Source organism: Anguilla anguilla, chromosome 2, assembly GCF_013347855.1.
Source record: "Anguilla anguilla isolate fAngAng1 chromosome 2, fAngAng1.pri, whole genome shotgun sequence".
Lineage (NCBI taxonomy): Eukaryota > Metazoa > Chordata > Actinopteri > Anguilliformes > Anguillidae > Anguilla > Anguilla anguilla.
This window is the reverse complement of record NC_049202.1, coordinates 58292357-58306230: the sequence shown is the minus strand read 5'-3', so window position 1 is coordinate 58306230 and position 13874 is coordinate 58292357. Positions and strand designations below refer to the sequence as shown.

At 44.0% G+C, this 13874-nt stretch overlaps 1 protein-coding gene across 2 annotated transcripts in view; it reads left to right on the top strand.

The window, feature by feature from the left end:
- Positions 1-13435, top strand: part of LOC118221706 (noelin-2-like) — a 95230-nt gene extending 81795 nt beyond the window's left edge. Inside the window, exon 6 of one of the 2 annotated variants that reach the window (XM_035407007.1) lies at positions 12423-13435. In XM_035407007.1, the coding sequence (XP_035262898.1) occupies positions 12423-13097 (675 nt within the window). In that variant the 3' untranslated portion in view covers positions 13098-13435. The remainder of the gene's footprint in view (positions 1-12422) is intronic. The other variant, XM_035407008.1, reaches the window with a different exon arrangement.
- The last annotated feature ends 439 nt before the right edge of the window (positions 13436-13874 follow it).

Here is a 13874-nt window from a genome sequence, read left to right as displayed (position 1 = left end):
TGACGCATAGCCCAAACACGTACATACACACACTTAGCACAAGTGTGGCATACACACACCTGCCACAGGTGTTACATACAAACACCTGAAGCAGGTGTGACATACACACACACAAACACACACACCTGACACAGGTGTAACATACAAACACATACACCTGACACAGGTCTGACATGCAGACAGACCTGACAGGTACTCCACTCCCGGGGACTCCCAGAGGACCTGAAACACACAAGCTCCACTGCATAGCATTCTGCATTAAGCCATTTTGAAAGTGCTTCCCCTTGTTAATTACACAGAACTAATGGAAAGAACAACTGTGCACTGACAGAGAACAAAGACAAAGTGAATCAGTAACAGTATTAAAAAACAATCATAATTCAAATGATGCTTGTGCTTGATTCACATTATGCAAATAAAGATCCCCTTCGTTTGAAACTGAGCAGTAAATGACTCAGACAGGCTGTGGTATTGGTATTATCTGTGATTCTCAGATGAAGCAGAACACTACACAGAGACTAGCAGTGGGACCAGGGGGGGGTTTGTGTTCATGAAGGTGCGGTGGCGGTGGCTAATCTGTGCCTTATGATCATGTGATTTCTGAATACTTCAAGAGGCTTTTAATCTAGGGCTGCTGGATGGCACATTTAATCATGTACGGCTCTGTTCGAGTGTGTGGATGGGCCCCACAGTCTGTTATCTATTAAGGCTCTGTTCCAATGTGTGTATGGCCCCCATGGTCTGGTATAAAATTCAGGGGCATTGTGGCTGGTAGTCCCATTTCCCAGGGAGAGGGGGATACAGTCACCCTGGATGATCGTGTTTAAGTGCTCACCTGTGACCCCTGCTGGTCAACCACGTGCCCCACGGTCTGTGCCAGCTCAACTTGGGGACTGCGCTGTTAAAAGAGGCACCTGCTTGTCGTAACGCGTTGCGCGCGCTCGTCCACACATGCAGTTGACAACAAAGGTGGCGGTTAATTTAACCTCTCGTTAATTCAAATGGACATTCCAGTCTGAGAGAAAAGGGGGTATGAAGCCATTAAAATGAGCGTTTTCTGCGATTCTAGCATGTGATGAGGCGTGTCATCGCTGAGCTTCAGGATTTTGCAAATGAAGGCTCTGCCACCCTATTTAACTTTGAGCATTTCAGGGGAAAAAAAACAGGTAACCAGTTGACTGAGAGCATAAGGGTCTAGCAGGATTATATGAAACAATGAGCTTATTGTGGCGTAATGGAGCAAGCCCAATTCCTGTTTTTGTAGTTATGGAGCAGAATTTTGTGAAATGGAAACATTTGCACACTCGAAACTTCCTTTGATCGCAGACGGGCATATTAAAGAAAGCGAAGTGCTCTGTGTTCAAAGTGGTGACAGTGAATCTGATCTTTGTTTTAGCTGAAAGCAATGCGCAACCAATGGGGACTAATTGGTGTCTGTGAACAACACAATTTGGGTTATCAGACAGTTTACAAGTGCACCCTTTGGGACATGTTCTGTATTTTTATTTATTTATTTTTGATAAATTGGAACCAAATCGTTTAGATTTTTTTTTGTTCTTTTTAAGTGAAACATGTATTTTTTTTTTTACATTTCTTAATTGAACACGGCGGTATTTTTGACGCACTCACTCGACTTTCAGCGGGAGAACAGAGTGCGATATCGCGGTGAATGCTGAAACCGTCGACTTCAGAATTAAATGAAACATCGCTGCACGTTTTCACAGGTTTGACATCTGGGACCCAGAGGCATCCTTTCTGTTTCTTAGCAACATAACATCTGCCGCCGTGCAATCTCATTAAGGCATGCTGTCAGAGTGTTGTGTGTTTGTGTGTGTGTGTGTGTGTGTGACTCTGTGTGTTTGTGTGTGTGCGTGTGTGTGTGACTCTGTGTGTGTGTGCGTGTATGCATGTTTGCATGTGTGTGTGTGTGTGTGTCTGTGCGTGTGTGTGTGTGTGTGTGTGTATGTGTGTATATTATTGTGTGTGTGCGTGTGTGGGCGTGTGTGTGTCTGTGTATGTGTGTGTGTGAGTGTATCTGTGTGTGTGTGTGTGTGTGTGTGTGTGTGTGTGTGTGTCTGTGTATGTGTGTGTGTGAGTGTGTCTGTGTGTGTGTCTGTGCCTGATAGCACTCCCTTTTGTCTCATTCAGACCTGACTCTGTGTACTACTCGCACAGTTGTATAAACTGATACTCTGGTTTTCTTATCGTATCTCCTGGTGGGCGCGGGGTGGGGAGGGCGGTGTTCGGAGGAGGAAGCGAAGGCTATGCTAGCGTTCCCCTCACGGACACTGCGGTGGTAACACCCTCACCCCAGCGCGCACTCCCCGGTGCCACGTCAGACCCTTCCGGTCGCGTACCCGGCCGGTTGCCAGGGTGACCAGGGCAGCCGGGGCCGCCGGTCTCCCGGTACAGAGACAGGAGATACCGAGGCCGCCCAGTTGACCCACATATCTGCCTCTCATTATGGTCGCCCCGGAGGTGCGTCTAAATTTCACCACTTTAACCGAGTTAGCATTGCGCGGCGCGGCAGTCACGACTGGGCGAGTGAGCGAGGGAGGGAGCAGATGGACAAGCGAGGAAGGGAGGGAGCGGATGGGCGAGCGAGCAAGGGAGGAAGGGAGAGAGCGAGTGGGTGAGTGAGCAAGGGAGGGAGGGAGAGAGGCAAAGGGGCGATTAATGAGACAGAAGGAAAAAGAATGCCAAGCTCTGTAGTCACTCACGCTCTTTCAGGGGAAGGAATCGTGATGTGGTTTTAAGGATTTTAATAGTTTCGCAGATTGCTCTCTCTCTCTGTCTCTCTCTCTATCTTTCTTTCTCGCTTACTGTGCCATGGTATCGATTATAAACAAATTAACACCCAACAAATACATGAACTAATAATTATTTGATGAAGAATAATGTTAATAAAACAACAGATGGCAATGCATCATCATTTATCTCAGGAGCTTTATACTTTGAAATATGTTCAAGGTTCATATGGCTAATAATGGCAACAGAAAAATAGAACAGGTTCATATAAAAGACAACTATTAAAAGAAGGAAATAATTGTCCCTCTATCTCTCTCTTTCACTCTTGCAAACACACGGTCACACACACACACACATGCACATAGTTTCCGTTTTCAATTTAAAATGCTTTGCAGGCAAGACATATTTAAAAATACACATTGCCAAAACAATATCACAATATGTTCCCCAGAGCTCACTGCCTCCCTCTCTCTCTCTGTATCTCTCTTTCTCTCTCTCCCTCACTGATGTTTTCACATCTCTCTGACGAGAAGGAGAGGTGTGACCCAAGAACTAGAGGCACAAATTGTAAAACAGTCAGACAGACAATACCAGCGTGGTTTGACAGCTCTATAGAGCATTCTCTATAGTAATACCCACCCTCGTCCTGTTTGTACTTCTCTCTCTCCCCCTCTCTCTCTCTCGTCTTTTCCTTCAAATTCAAATTTATAGTGCTTCACTGGCATCACAGGATAGATATCATATTGCCATTCACAGGTAAATTTGCAGCTACAGCCTATAATCAACAGAAAAGATGGAGAACAACAAAATGAAAGATTTGATTCAATAATGTAACAGTAGGTAACTAATAACACCGTGGAGGGAAAGAAACAGATATTTATTATTAATATGGCGTCACTCGCTGACATTCAGTTTGGTGCATGAGATTGCATATTGCCGTGCTGTCTACATCTTCCAGCTGTCCATTTCTCTCTCTCTCTCTCTCCTGAACACTCTCCATTTTTCTCTCTCTTTTTTCTCTCTCTCTTTCCTGAACACTCTCCATCTCTCTCTCTCCTGCACACTATCCATTTCTCTCTCTCTCTCTCCTGCACACTCTCCATTTCTCTCTCTCTCTCTCTCTCTCTCGCTCTCCTTCATTTCTCGCCTCAGTCATTCATTTACATCTGTGATAAAGGATCGGCCATCCAACCCTATGTTTTGCAGAGGCTGTTTTACATGTATATATATATTTTTTTTTTTTTTTTTTTTTTTTTTTTTTTTTTTTTTTTTTTTTTCACCAGTGCACTGGTGTTTTGGAGTCAGTGAGATGTGTCTGTCATTCTGGTCTACAGGCAGGATGGTCCTAACAGCGCTAACCGATTGTCACATACAATTTTACACTCTGCAGCATCGTCTTTTAGCCAAAGCATAAGTTTAATTTCACATGATGGACAAACACCACAGTAATAATAATAATAATAATAATAATAATAATAATATATAATTACTTGCATTTATATAGTGTTTTCTCCCACTGAACACACTTTACAGTGATGTGGGGAACTCCTCAACCACGGCAGCCATTTTGCGCCACAACGCTCACCAGTTGGAGAGGGAGAGAACAATGTTTTTTTAGCCAATTAAATTTGGGGGATGACTAGGTGGCAGGTTGAGAGAGCCAGGTTAGGAGTGTAGCCCAGACACTGCGGAACCGCCTGCTCTTTGCAATGTCACAAGAAGAAGAGACGAGCAGCATATCAATCATGTGAGCACCACCGTCAAGGCACATCGGTCGAAGATCTGTGGAGAAAAGGAGGAAGATGAACTGAGATGTCGGAGCGTATGTGCATGTTGTGATACCTCTGTGAAGCTAGGAAAGGGCAGTATCATTCTCAGCTTGCTATGCCAGTGTGAGAGAATTTAATTGAACCCAGGCAGCCGCTGGATGCCAGGGAAAGGGGTTTGAAAGGCGGGGGGTGCGGGGTGGGGGGGGGGGGGCGGTACATGAGTGAATTTAGGCGGGTAGAAGACCAGCGTTCTGCGGCATTATGGACCGGTTGCAGTGGACGGCTAAACATAGCAAGGAATTGTGAAACCGACTGTCTTGCAGAGGCGCACAAACACACACACACAAGAAAAACTACTAGTAATACTGATACACTCATCTATCTGCGTATCCTTGAAATAGCGGGCAAAGATAGGAACTGTGTCTTTTTTTGTGGAACAGAAAAGTGAGCTGGACTGATAAAATAAGCAGCACATTACAGGTGCACAGAATCCACAAGGTTGTGTTATTCATGACCTTTATTTAAGCAGGCTGTCCCACTGAGACCGGGGGTCTCTTTGCAGACTTAACTATGGCCTGATCTTAACTACTGTACTGATCTCTCTCTCTCTGTCTCTGTCTGTCTCTGACTGTCTCTCTCCACTCCCTCTGACAAGGACTTCAAACGTGTAACTACAGTTAACAATTAGTGATGGTTAAAAAAAGCTTAACATACGATTAAAGAATAAATTAAAATTAAAATGTAAATAAATAAAATTGAAATAACATCAAGTGACGGATGGTTTTAGACGTGAGGTGTTTGTGTGGATGTGTGTTTTGCTTGCTGTCCCTCTGGCTGTGACAGGCCATCATAAAGAGCTTTACCGGAGCTGTTCAGCTGTCTGTGGGTAAAGTTTCGGTCCCTCACAACTTTATTGAGTGCATTTCTGTTCTCTCTCTCTCTTTTTTGGGGGCTTTCTCACATTTTGTTGTCAGGCACGGCTCTGTCTTGATCTTTTGAAGACAGTGTGGGTGCGGCCTGACCTCCCGGTAGGGGCCATGTCTATCTCCGACTGCCTGTCTCTGTTGCTAGGCTGCCCTCTCCGAGTCTATATCTTCTCAAAATCAGGCTCGGTGTTTTTCTCCGTTGACAAGAGGTCTGTTTCGGTGTAGTGGCTTTAAAGGTCAGGTAACGGTCAGGTTTGTTTTGTGTGTTCTTTTAAAAAAAAGTTTGTTTCTCTGTCATTTCGTTTGGCTTCACATCTAGGCAGTGCTGTCTGGAGGCTGTTTGTTTTGAGCAGGGATGTACAGGGGGGATGAAAGCTGCGAGCCGCGAGAGAGGGAGGAATGAGAGATAATGAGATGGAGGGATGGAGGCAGAGAGAGAGATAGAGATGAAAGGGAGGAGGGAAGATGTTGTGGGGGTTTTAAAAAGTCTCAGACCCTTAGAGCTCGTTGACCTTTCCTTAGTTACGGCATAGTTACTGTTTTCTGGATACAGCACATCCATCCATCCATCCATTATCTATACCCGCTTATCCTGGGCAGGATCGCAGGGGGTACTGGAGCCTATCCCAGCATGCAATGGGCGAGAGGCAAGCAAACCCTGGACAGTTTGTCAATCTACATCAGGGCACACACACCATTCACTCACACACTCACACCTATGGGCAATTTAGAGTCTCCAATTTAGAGTCACCTGCATGTCACGTAGACACAGGTAAACTGCACACTGAAAGGCCCAGACCTTCACCTTTGAAGGTCCAGGACCTTCTTTCTGTGAAGAAACAGTGCTATCCACTATTTATTTATTTATTTAATTATTTATCCTGTAACCTGGTTACCAAAAAGTCAGTTTTTTCAATTTCTTCCAATTTGGTTCACTGTTCGCTGGTTTCAGAGTGGTCCGTTGTTACCGTTTTTTACAGTTTGGTTCACTGTTTCTTGGTTACAGCAGGGCTACTTCTTCTTGGTTAAGGGTCAGTCTCTGTCCCCAGCTAACAGCAGTACTGGGAGTGTGATGTGTTATAAATCTGAAAATGGGTGTGGCTACAGTGACCTGTCAGTCATTGATAGACAGTGCACTCTAAACCACAGATCTCTCCGCCCATTATTGGTTTTATGAAGCCTCATTGGCATTACTTGGCTGTGGTTTGGTCTCTCTATTTTGAGCTATGGTCTCAGTATGTATTTGCAGAGGTGGAATTTCCAGGGGTCAGAAAGTAAAACTCAGACAGCTGATTTCACTGATTCTTTCTACCTCCTGGCTGAAGAATTCCATATCAGCAAATCCAAGTGTTTGGAATAAAATTCTGGGGAGGATTTTTACTTTCTGATCCTGGATTTTCGGTGTCTTGTGGTAACAGGGTCCAGACATGGAGGGGCTCCAAACTTCTTCCGGAGACCGGCTGGGCATTCCACCCATTCCGTTTTTACTGTCCCACATCATTGCTGTAGGATTCTGACAATGGAATATTGCATTCCCACTCTGAAAAATGTGAATAAAGTCCACACATCATGTATATATGCTCCCACAAAAACTTTATTCACTGCAAGACAATGAAATGTTGTTATCCACACTAGGAAAACTCGACAGGGGTCAAGATGTTGATTTTCATTTTTTCCGGTAGAGGTAGTCACAATGTATCAACTTTATATCTGTTTTTCACCTGTTACCTCTGTCTCGCACCAGCATTTTTTTCTTTGGAGGTGTGTATAGTTGCTTTTTACATTGTTTTTAATTCAGTGCCTCTCTGTTAGAGTCTTAAAAGAGCATGTTATTAACACAGTGGACAGCTTCCCTTCATGAGGCAAAGAAAGGCTAGCGCTCACAGAACACTTTGTACATCAATTAGTCAATCAAATCAATTGAATGCTGTTTGTGCAGCGAATTCTAACGAAGGATTTTCCACAATAACGCTTCACAGTTCACCCTGGCCTAAACTCCCACAGAGCCAGCCAGAGTGCAACAAGGGCTGGGGAAAACTCCACAAACCTAGGAATAAACCCGACTAAGTGGGGGAGCAAGACCAAGACCAAGACTCTGCATTTTGGCCTTTTAGCACTTTCTAAAGTTGGCATCTCACTTTCACACCTCCAAGAACATTTTTAAGACTCGTTTGAAATGATCAGGGCTAATATTTTTTTCTAATGCGTATTTGGCTCAGTAAATATAAACTTTATTGTCATGCTCTCTCTCGTCCCCCCGTTCCTCTGTTTTTCTCCGTTTTATTTTCAGATTCTTTTGATCCAATTCCATTCGCTTTATCAGGGTGGCAAACCTTTATTTGTGTGATCAAAAGCATGAAGGTAGCTGACAAACTGATTAATAACAATATCACGGTAAGAAAAAGCTGCCTGCAGCAAATGCTCTCTCTCACTCCCTTTCTGCCGCTCTCCTCCTCCCTCCTACCCCTATCTCTTTTTTCTCAATTCCCTGCTCTCTCTCTACCTCCCTCCCTCCTTCCTTCCTTCCCTCTCTCCACTCGTCTCCAGCCTTCACCGTAAAGCACAATGGGGGGAGTGAGGCCGAGTGTGCAGACATCTTTCATATCAAACTGTCATCCTTCTTTTTTGGGTCTCAGACATTTTCTTTGAGACTCAAGTTAAAGAATTCTGAGGAAGGGGAAGGAGATGTGAGAGAATGTGTGTGTGTGTGAGAGAGAGAGGGAGAGAGAGACTGAGGGAGAGAAGAAAAAAGGTGAGCGATAGAGAAGAGAAAAGGAAACAGAAAGACAGCACCGGGGAAAGGAGGGGAGGGGAAGAAGGTGATCAAAAGAGAAACGGAAAAGTAATAAGGAGGAAGAGAATGAAAAGAATGAAAGAGGAAGGTGTTCAGGGAGGAAAGGAAAGGTAAGAAATATTTAAAACTCGACGATCAAGAGAATGAGAGACTGTTTCTGAGTAAGATAAAAGGGGAATTATTATATTAGTAATCTTCACCTGGGGAGGATAAGGAGTACATTGTATACATTTTGTGTGTGTGTGTGTGTGTGTGTGTTTGTTTGTGTGTGTGGATAAACTTAATATTTTTACTTCAATTTGTTACACCTACATTTTTTAGGTTTTCTCATTTCATTACATTACATTTATTTGGCAGACGCTTTTATGCGAAGTGACGTACAATAGTGCATTTCATGGTCATGGACAACTACAAAACACAGGTTCATATATATATAATATCATATAATAAGAAAATACTTATTTTGTACAGCTATTTCTAGCCAAGAACACAGTTTAGTTCACACAGTGAACACTATTCAGACCTAACCTCTGCAAAGCCAACTCGGCAGAAGAATAAGCTACAGTATTAGGACAAATACAAATTACCAAAAAGTGCTGGGACGGGGCATTTCTCCATTGAAAAGTTTTAGGTTTATTTGAATAATAACATTTTAGAGCAAGATAGGTCTGTAGCCTCAGTCAAACATGTTTCAATATTTATATGAAGTAGGCATCAGTGGTGGATATGTCTGCAACACCTGGTCTCGCTGTAAATGACACCCTGAAATGAAATCCCTGCTCGATGCTGATAAATGCATGCAGAGTTTGGACTGCCGGAGAACCTGGCTCTGCTAGAGCAGTGCTGTGGGAAACGGGCCCTGGCTATTAATCCAGAGTTATGGTGTTGTGCCTTACCGCAGGCCTCGTGTTATTAATGCATTGCACCATCTGTAGCTACCTGCACATAGTCGTCAGCTCTTTGGGCTGTGTCAGCCTGACCGTATATCCATTACAGAGGAAAAATCATAGAACGTGTTGTCCCATCCTCAACATTTGCTCTGGCAAAACGATAACATATTTAAAACCGGATTCAAGATATTAAAATAAAACTGATGGACCTGGTTGAAAAGAACATGAGAATGTTCAACTTATGAGAACAGATGGATTGCTGTCTTCAAGCGTCATTCCGGCCAGACTGGGTGAAACGTGTTAGTGCACAACAGACTGGGTTCATGTAGCTGTGACCATTGATTGTTTTCTCATTTGTCTGTCCATCTGTTTAACTCATGCACTCAGTATCATGCCAAGCACTGTTTGGGGTTGGCAGTGTAGTTTAACTCATTAAGGGTACAATATATGAGCTGCGGGCTCCCAATAGTTTTTTTTCTGTTTGAGAAAGAAAGAAAAACGTTGGGTCGTAACGTCACAACTCACAAGGTGTGAGATACCATTCCGAACCGATCCAACTGGTTTATGGGCAGAGGTGGGTAACCCGGCTTCAAAGAGTAAAAAGACTGACCATGTATTTGCGCCACCAACATGCACTAAACCAGCTGATTACAATAAGTTTAGTGCATGGTGGTGGAGCAAATACATGGTCAGTCTTTTTACTCTTTGAAGCCGGGTTACCCACCTCTGTTTATGGGTTCCCAATCATTTTTGACACGTCAAAAGAAAAATTCTGGCACAGTGGGCTTGAATTTGTCAGCTGTGAGAAGCCATGCAAGCCGATTCTGTGTTTTAATTCCTGTTGACCAATCAGGAGGTGGCTCTGTGTACGACATTTTTCCCACTGTGCTGTGCCTACTGTAACGTCATCAGATTTCTTTGGGAGCTCATAATATCCTATCGTCCAACCGGTTGTCACAGTCTGAACCTCATTAAGTATGAGAGGGCATCCAAAGTCCCAAAGTCGTAACCTGTGAGAAAATCATGTAATGTACACCCACCCTCAGGCATAGGTCTAATTCACATCACAAATATGTGAATTAGAATGTTCGTAACAATCACTACTGGCGATTGAAAGCAATGGAGTTCTAGAAGACTGACTTTGAATTCTGAAACAAACGTTCCAGAAAAAAAGACTCTTAGAATGGTTAATGGTTCGGGAGCTGGTTTTGTAACTGCTGGTCCAGTTCCTAGCAGGAACACTGCAGTTGTACCCTTAAGGCAGGCGTGCACAGCTTCGGTCCTGGAGGGCCAGTCTGCATGCTGGTTTTTGTTCCAACCAATTACCTCTGTTATACAGTTCTGACAGCTCTATAAACTACCCCGTTTCACTCCTGTACTCGAGCACAGTAAACTTTAGGATGCACTTGCAGTCTGCGGCTGTAGCTGGTGATTGTACTAGTGGCAGCTCAAGATATGATCGAGCTAATGAAATGATTAGGAGCAGGAGCTGTCGCAAAATCCTTGTTGTGCACCCCTGCCTTACGGGGTTTATCCAGAATTACTTCCATAAATATTTAGCAGTGTAAATGGAATGTATGTAAGCGAGCCTGGATAAAAAACATATGCTAAGTGCCTAAAAATGTATGAATGATGGAAAATGTTGATGCCAATCCTCGTTTCACCCAATTCAGTGGGTGTACTCAGAACTGGCCCTCAAGGTCAGCAGTATTGGATATTGGATACTGGATTTCTCTTTTGCCTGATACTCCAGAGTCATATAATGTCACTGATTGGCCAGAGATTACACTCACCTGGTGCATCAGGTTTAAATCAGTCCCTGAGGACTAGATTTGAGCATACCTGAAGCACAGTGAGGATGGGTTATGGGCTTTGTGCTATATTTTTGCACAAAAATATTGTGCAGAGCCATAAATGCAATCAGACCGAACATAAGATTGCACTGCACACTTTGATTGTACCTTCCTCATGTACTGTTTGAGTGCAGTCAAATTCCAAACAGTATTCAGACACAGGGTGCATGCCAGATTGACCAAATTTGAGGGAGGTTTAATCATTAATATTTTTATGCAAACTTAATCACAGACGCGTGCTGAAGGGGGGTCAGAGGCTGGATCGTTCCATGTGTAAATGATTAGGACAAAATTAAAGACGAGGCATAATTGTGTGGTTCACATTTTCCATGAATGGAAATCTGGATTCTCCAGAGGATGAGCCTCATAGCGTGTACGTAAAGCGTCTCGTATTTTTGTCCCGTCCAACTGGGTGAAGTGTAAAAATAAATAAATGAAAGGGAAGGCTGCACTTTCTTACGTCACTTTGTATAAAAGCGTCTGCTAAATAATGTAATGTAATGAAATAATAGCTCCTGTTCCTGTGGTGATTTGAACACTGAAAAAAAGTCCAAAGTCCAAAAAGCCTACTCTTCAAAGGGTTAAGATCAATTTAAACTGTAAAACACCAGACAAAAACAAGTGCTCGTCCATTTCAGTACCCAGGTCCTGGCTCTAGAAATGTGTTCAACGCTTTTATTACTCTTTTCTGTGATCTTATTTGAAAAACGCCATTTAACCCCAATCCTGCCCTCATGTAATGAAGCACAGCCTGTTCCACAAACTCAATTTCCAAGCTCTATAGAATCGTTAATATTAGAATTGGACAAAAAAAATCATCTTGAAGGACCAAGCGAGCATTGTCCAAAAGATCTGCAGTATTGAACTATGTCAGACCCCCTATATCCCCTCGACATCCAAATACTAATAGGACATGTTTGTTTTAGATTTGGTGCAGTTAAACCAGGCAGCTCAAGACTATAAGTACAAAGCCTGACTTTGAAACCACATCTCCCCAGACAACAACCATCTGGGCCAGCCTGTTCTGAGGCTGAAAGAGCAAACACTGGAGCTTCCCGAGAACGCACAGAGCCAGAACAAAGAAAAACAACAAGTTAAAAGAAGGCACACACACACACACACACTCACATAAACACACACACCATAGTACTAGTCGCAAATAAGTTGTCATAGTTCTCCATAAGGGAAATTTCCTAGAGTGACACCATAGACAGGAAGGAACCCGATTCACTGAAGCCCCAATACTGTCTGCTGTAAGAGAAGTAAAAAGTACCTCTTTCTTCTTCTCTCTCCCTCCCACTCTCTCTAACACTCACTTCTGTTCACTCTTTCTCTCTCTTTCTCCCTGTTTCCCTCTCTCAATCGCTCCATCCCTGTCTCTTTCTCCCTCTCTCTCTTCCTCTCTGTTTCTCCCTCTCTCTCGTCCCGTGACCCCCGTCCAGGTGTGGTCGATGGATGGGTACCTGAAGGGCCGCCGGGTGCTGGAGTACCGCACGATGGGCGACTTCACGAAGGGCCAGAACTTCGTGCAGCACCTGCTGCCCCACCCGTGGGCGGGGACGGGCCACGTGGTCTACAACGGCTCGCTGTACTACAACAAGTACCAGAGCAACGTGGTGGTCAAGTACCACTTCCGGTCCCGCAGCGTCCTGCTGCAGCGGAGCCTGCCCTCGGCCGGCTACAACAACACCTTCCCGTACTCCTGGGGCGGCTCGTCCGACATCGACCTGATGGCCGACGAGAACGGCCTGTGGGCCGTCTACACCACCATCCCCAACGCCGGCAACATCGTCATCAGCCGGCTGGAGCCGCAGAGCCTGGAGGTGCTGCAGACCTGGGACACGGGCTTCCCGAAACGCAGCGCCGGCGAGGCCTTCATGATCTGCGGCACGCTCTACGTCACCAACTCCCACCTGGCCGGCGCCAAGATCTACTTCGCCTACTACACAAACTCGTCCAGCTACGAGTACACGGACATCCCCTTCCACAACCAGTACTCGCACATCTCCATGCTGGACTACAACCCCCGCGAGAGGGTGCTGTACACCTGGAACAACGGGCACCAGGTGCTCTACAACGTCACCCTCTTCCACGTCATCAAGACCTCCGGAGATTAGCCTAAAAGGAAAGAGGAACGCCATTAAAAAATTATTATTATAATAAAAAAAGAAAGAAAATAAATGGACACTGTGGAGATTTTGGGGGGGGGGAAACGGGATTTTTTTTCTTGTTTTTTTTTTTGTTTTTTTTACGTTGGGAATCTTCATAGAGTGCTACATTATGATTATATGTTATTTTACAGAGATTATTAACACCCCACGATGAGGTCGGGAGAGGCAAAAAAAATCAAGATGTTAAGGTTGATCTTTTTAGTTTACTTTCTGTGGTGAGTGAGCATGGTGATTTTTATTCGTGATAAGAAATAAATGTAAAACTTTACCATTTAAAAAAACAACTCTGCTGTTTGTGTTCTTATATTGTTCTGTTTTTTTAACTTAATAATACATAAAAAAGGGAAAAAAAAGTGAGACATAAAATAAGCCCCCTCAGGGAGATTAAGGCTTCTGTCATTAATCACATGTTGAGCGATAGTGGCAAGATGTGATTATGGACGATATATACAGTGCCCAGCTGTCCATTCCAACTCACTGTTTATGATATACACCTTGCGCATATACATACATAATGTGCTGACTGAACGCTGATATAACACTTTGTACAAAATGAGGGGGAAAAAATGCCACTATTTCTCCTCTTCCCTTGGGCTCCTGGCTTTTAGAAGAGTCTTCATATAGACGCTGGTCACATTTGTGTGCATCAAGATGGAGAATGTTCATCAATGCGATTTGGGTTAATATTCAACACAAACAGAACACAGAACATCAACCTAAGCA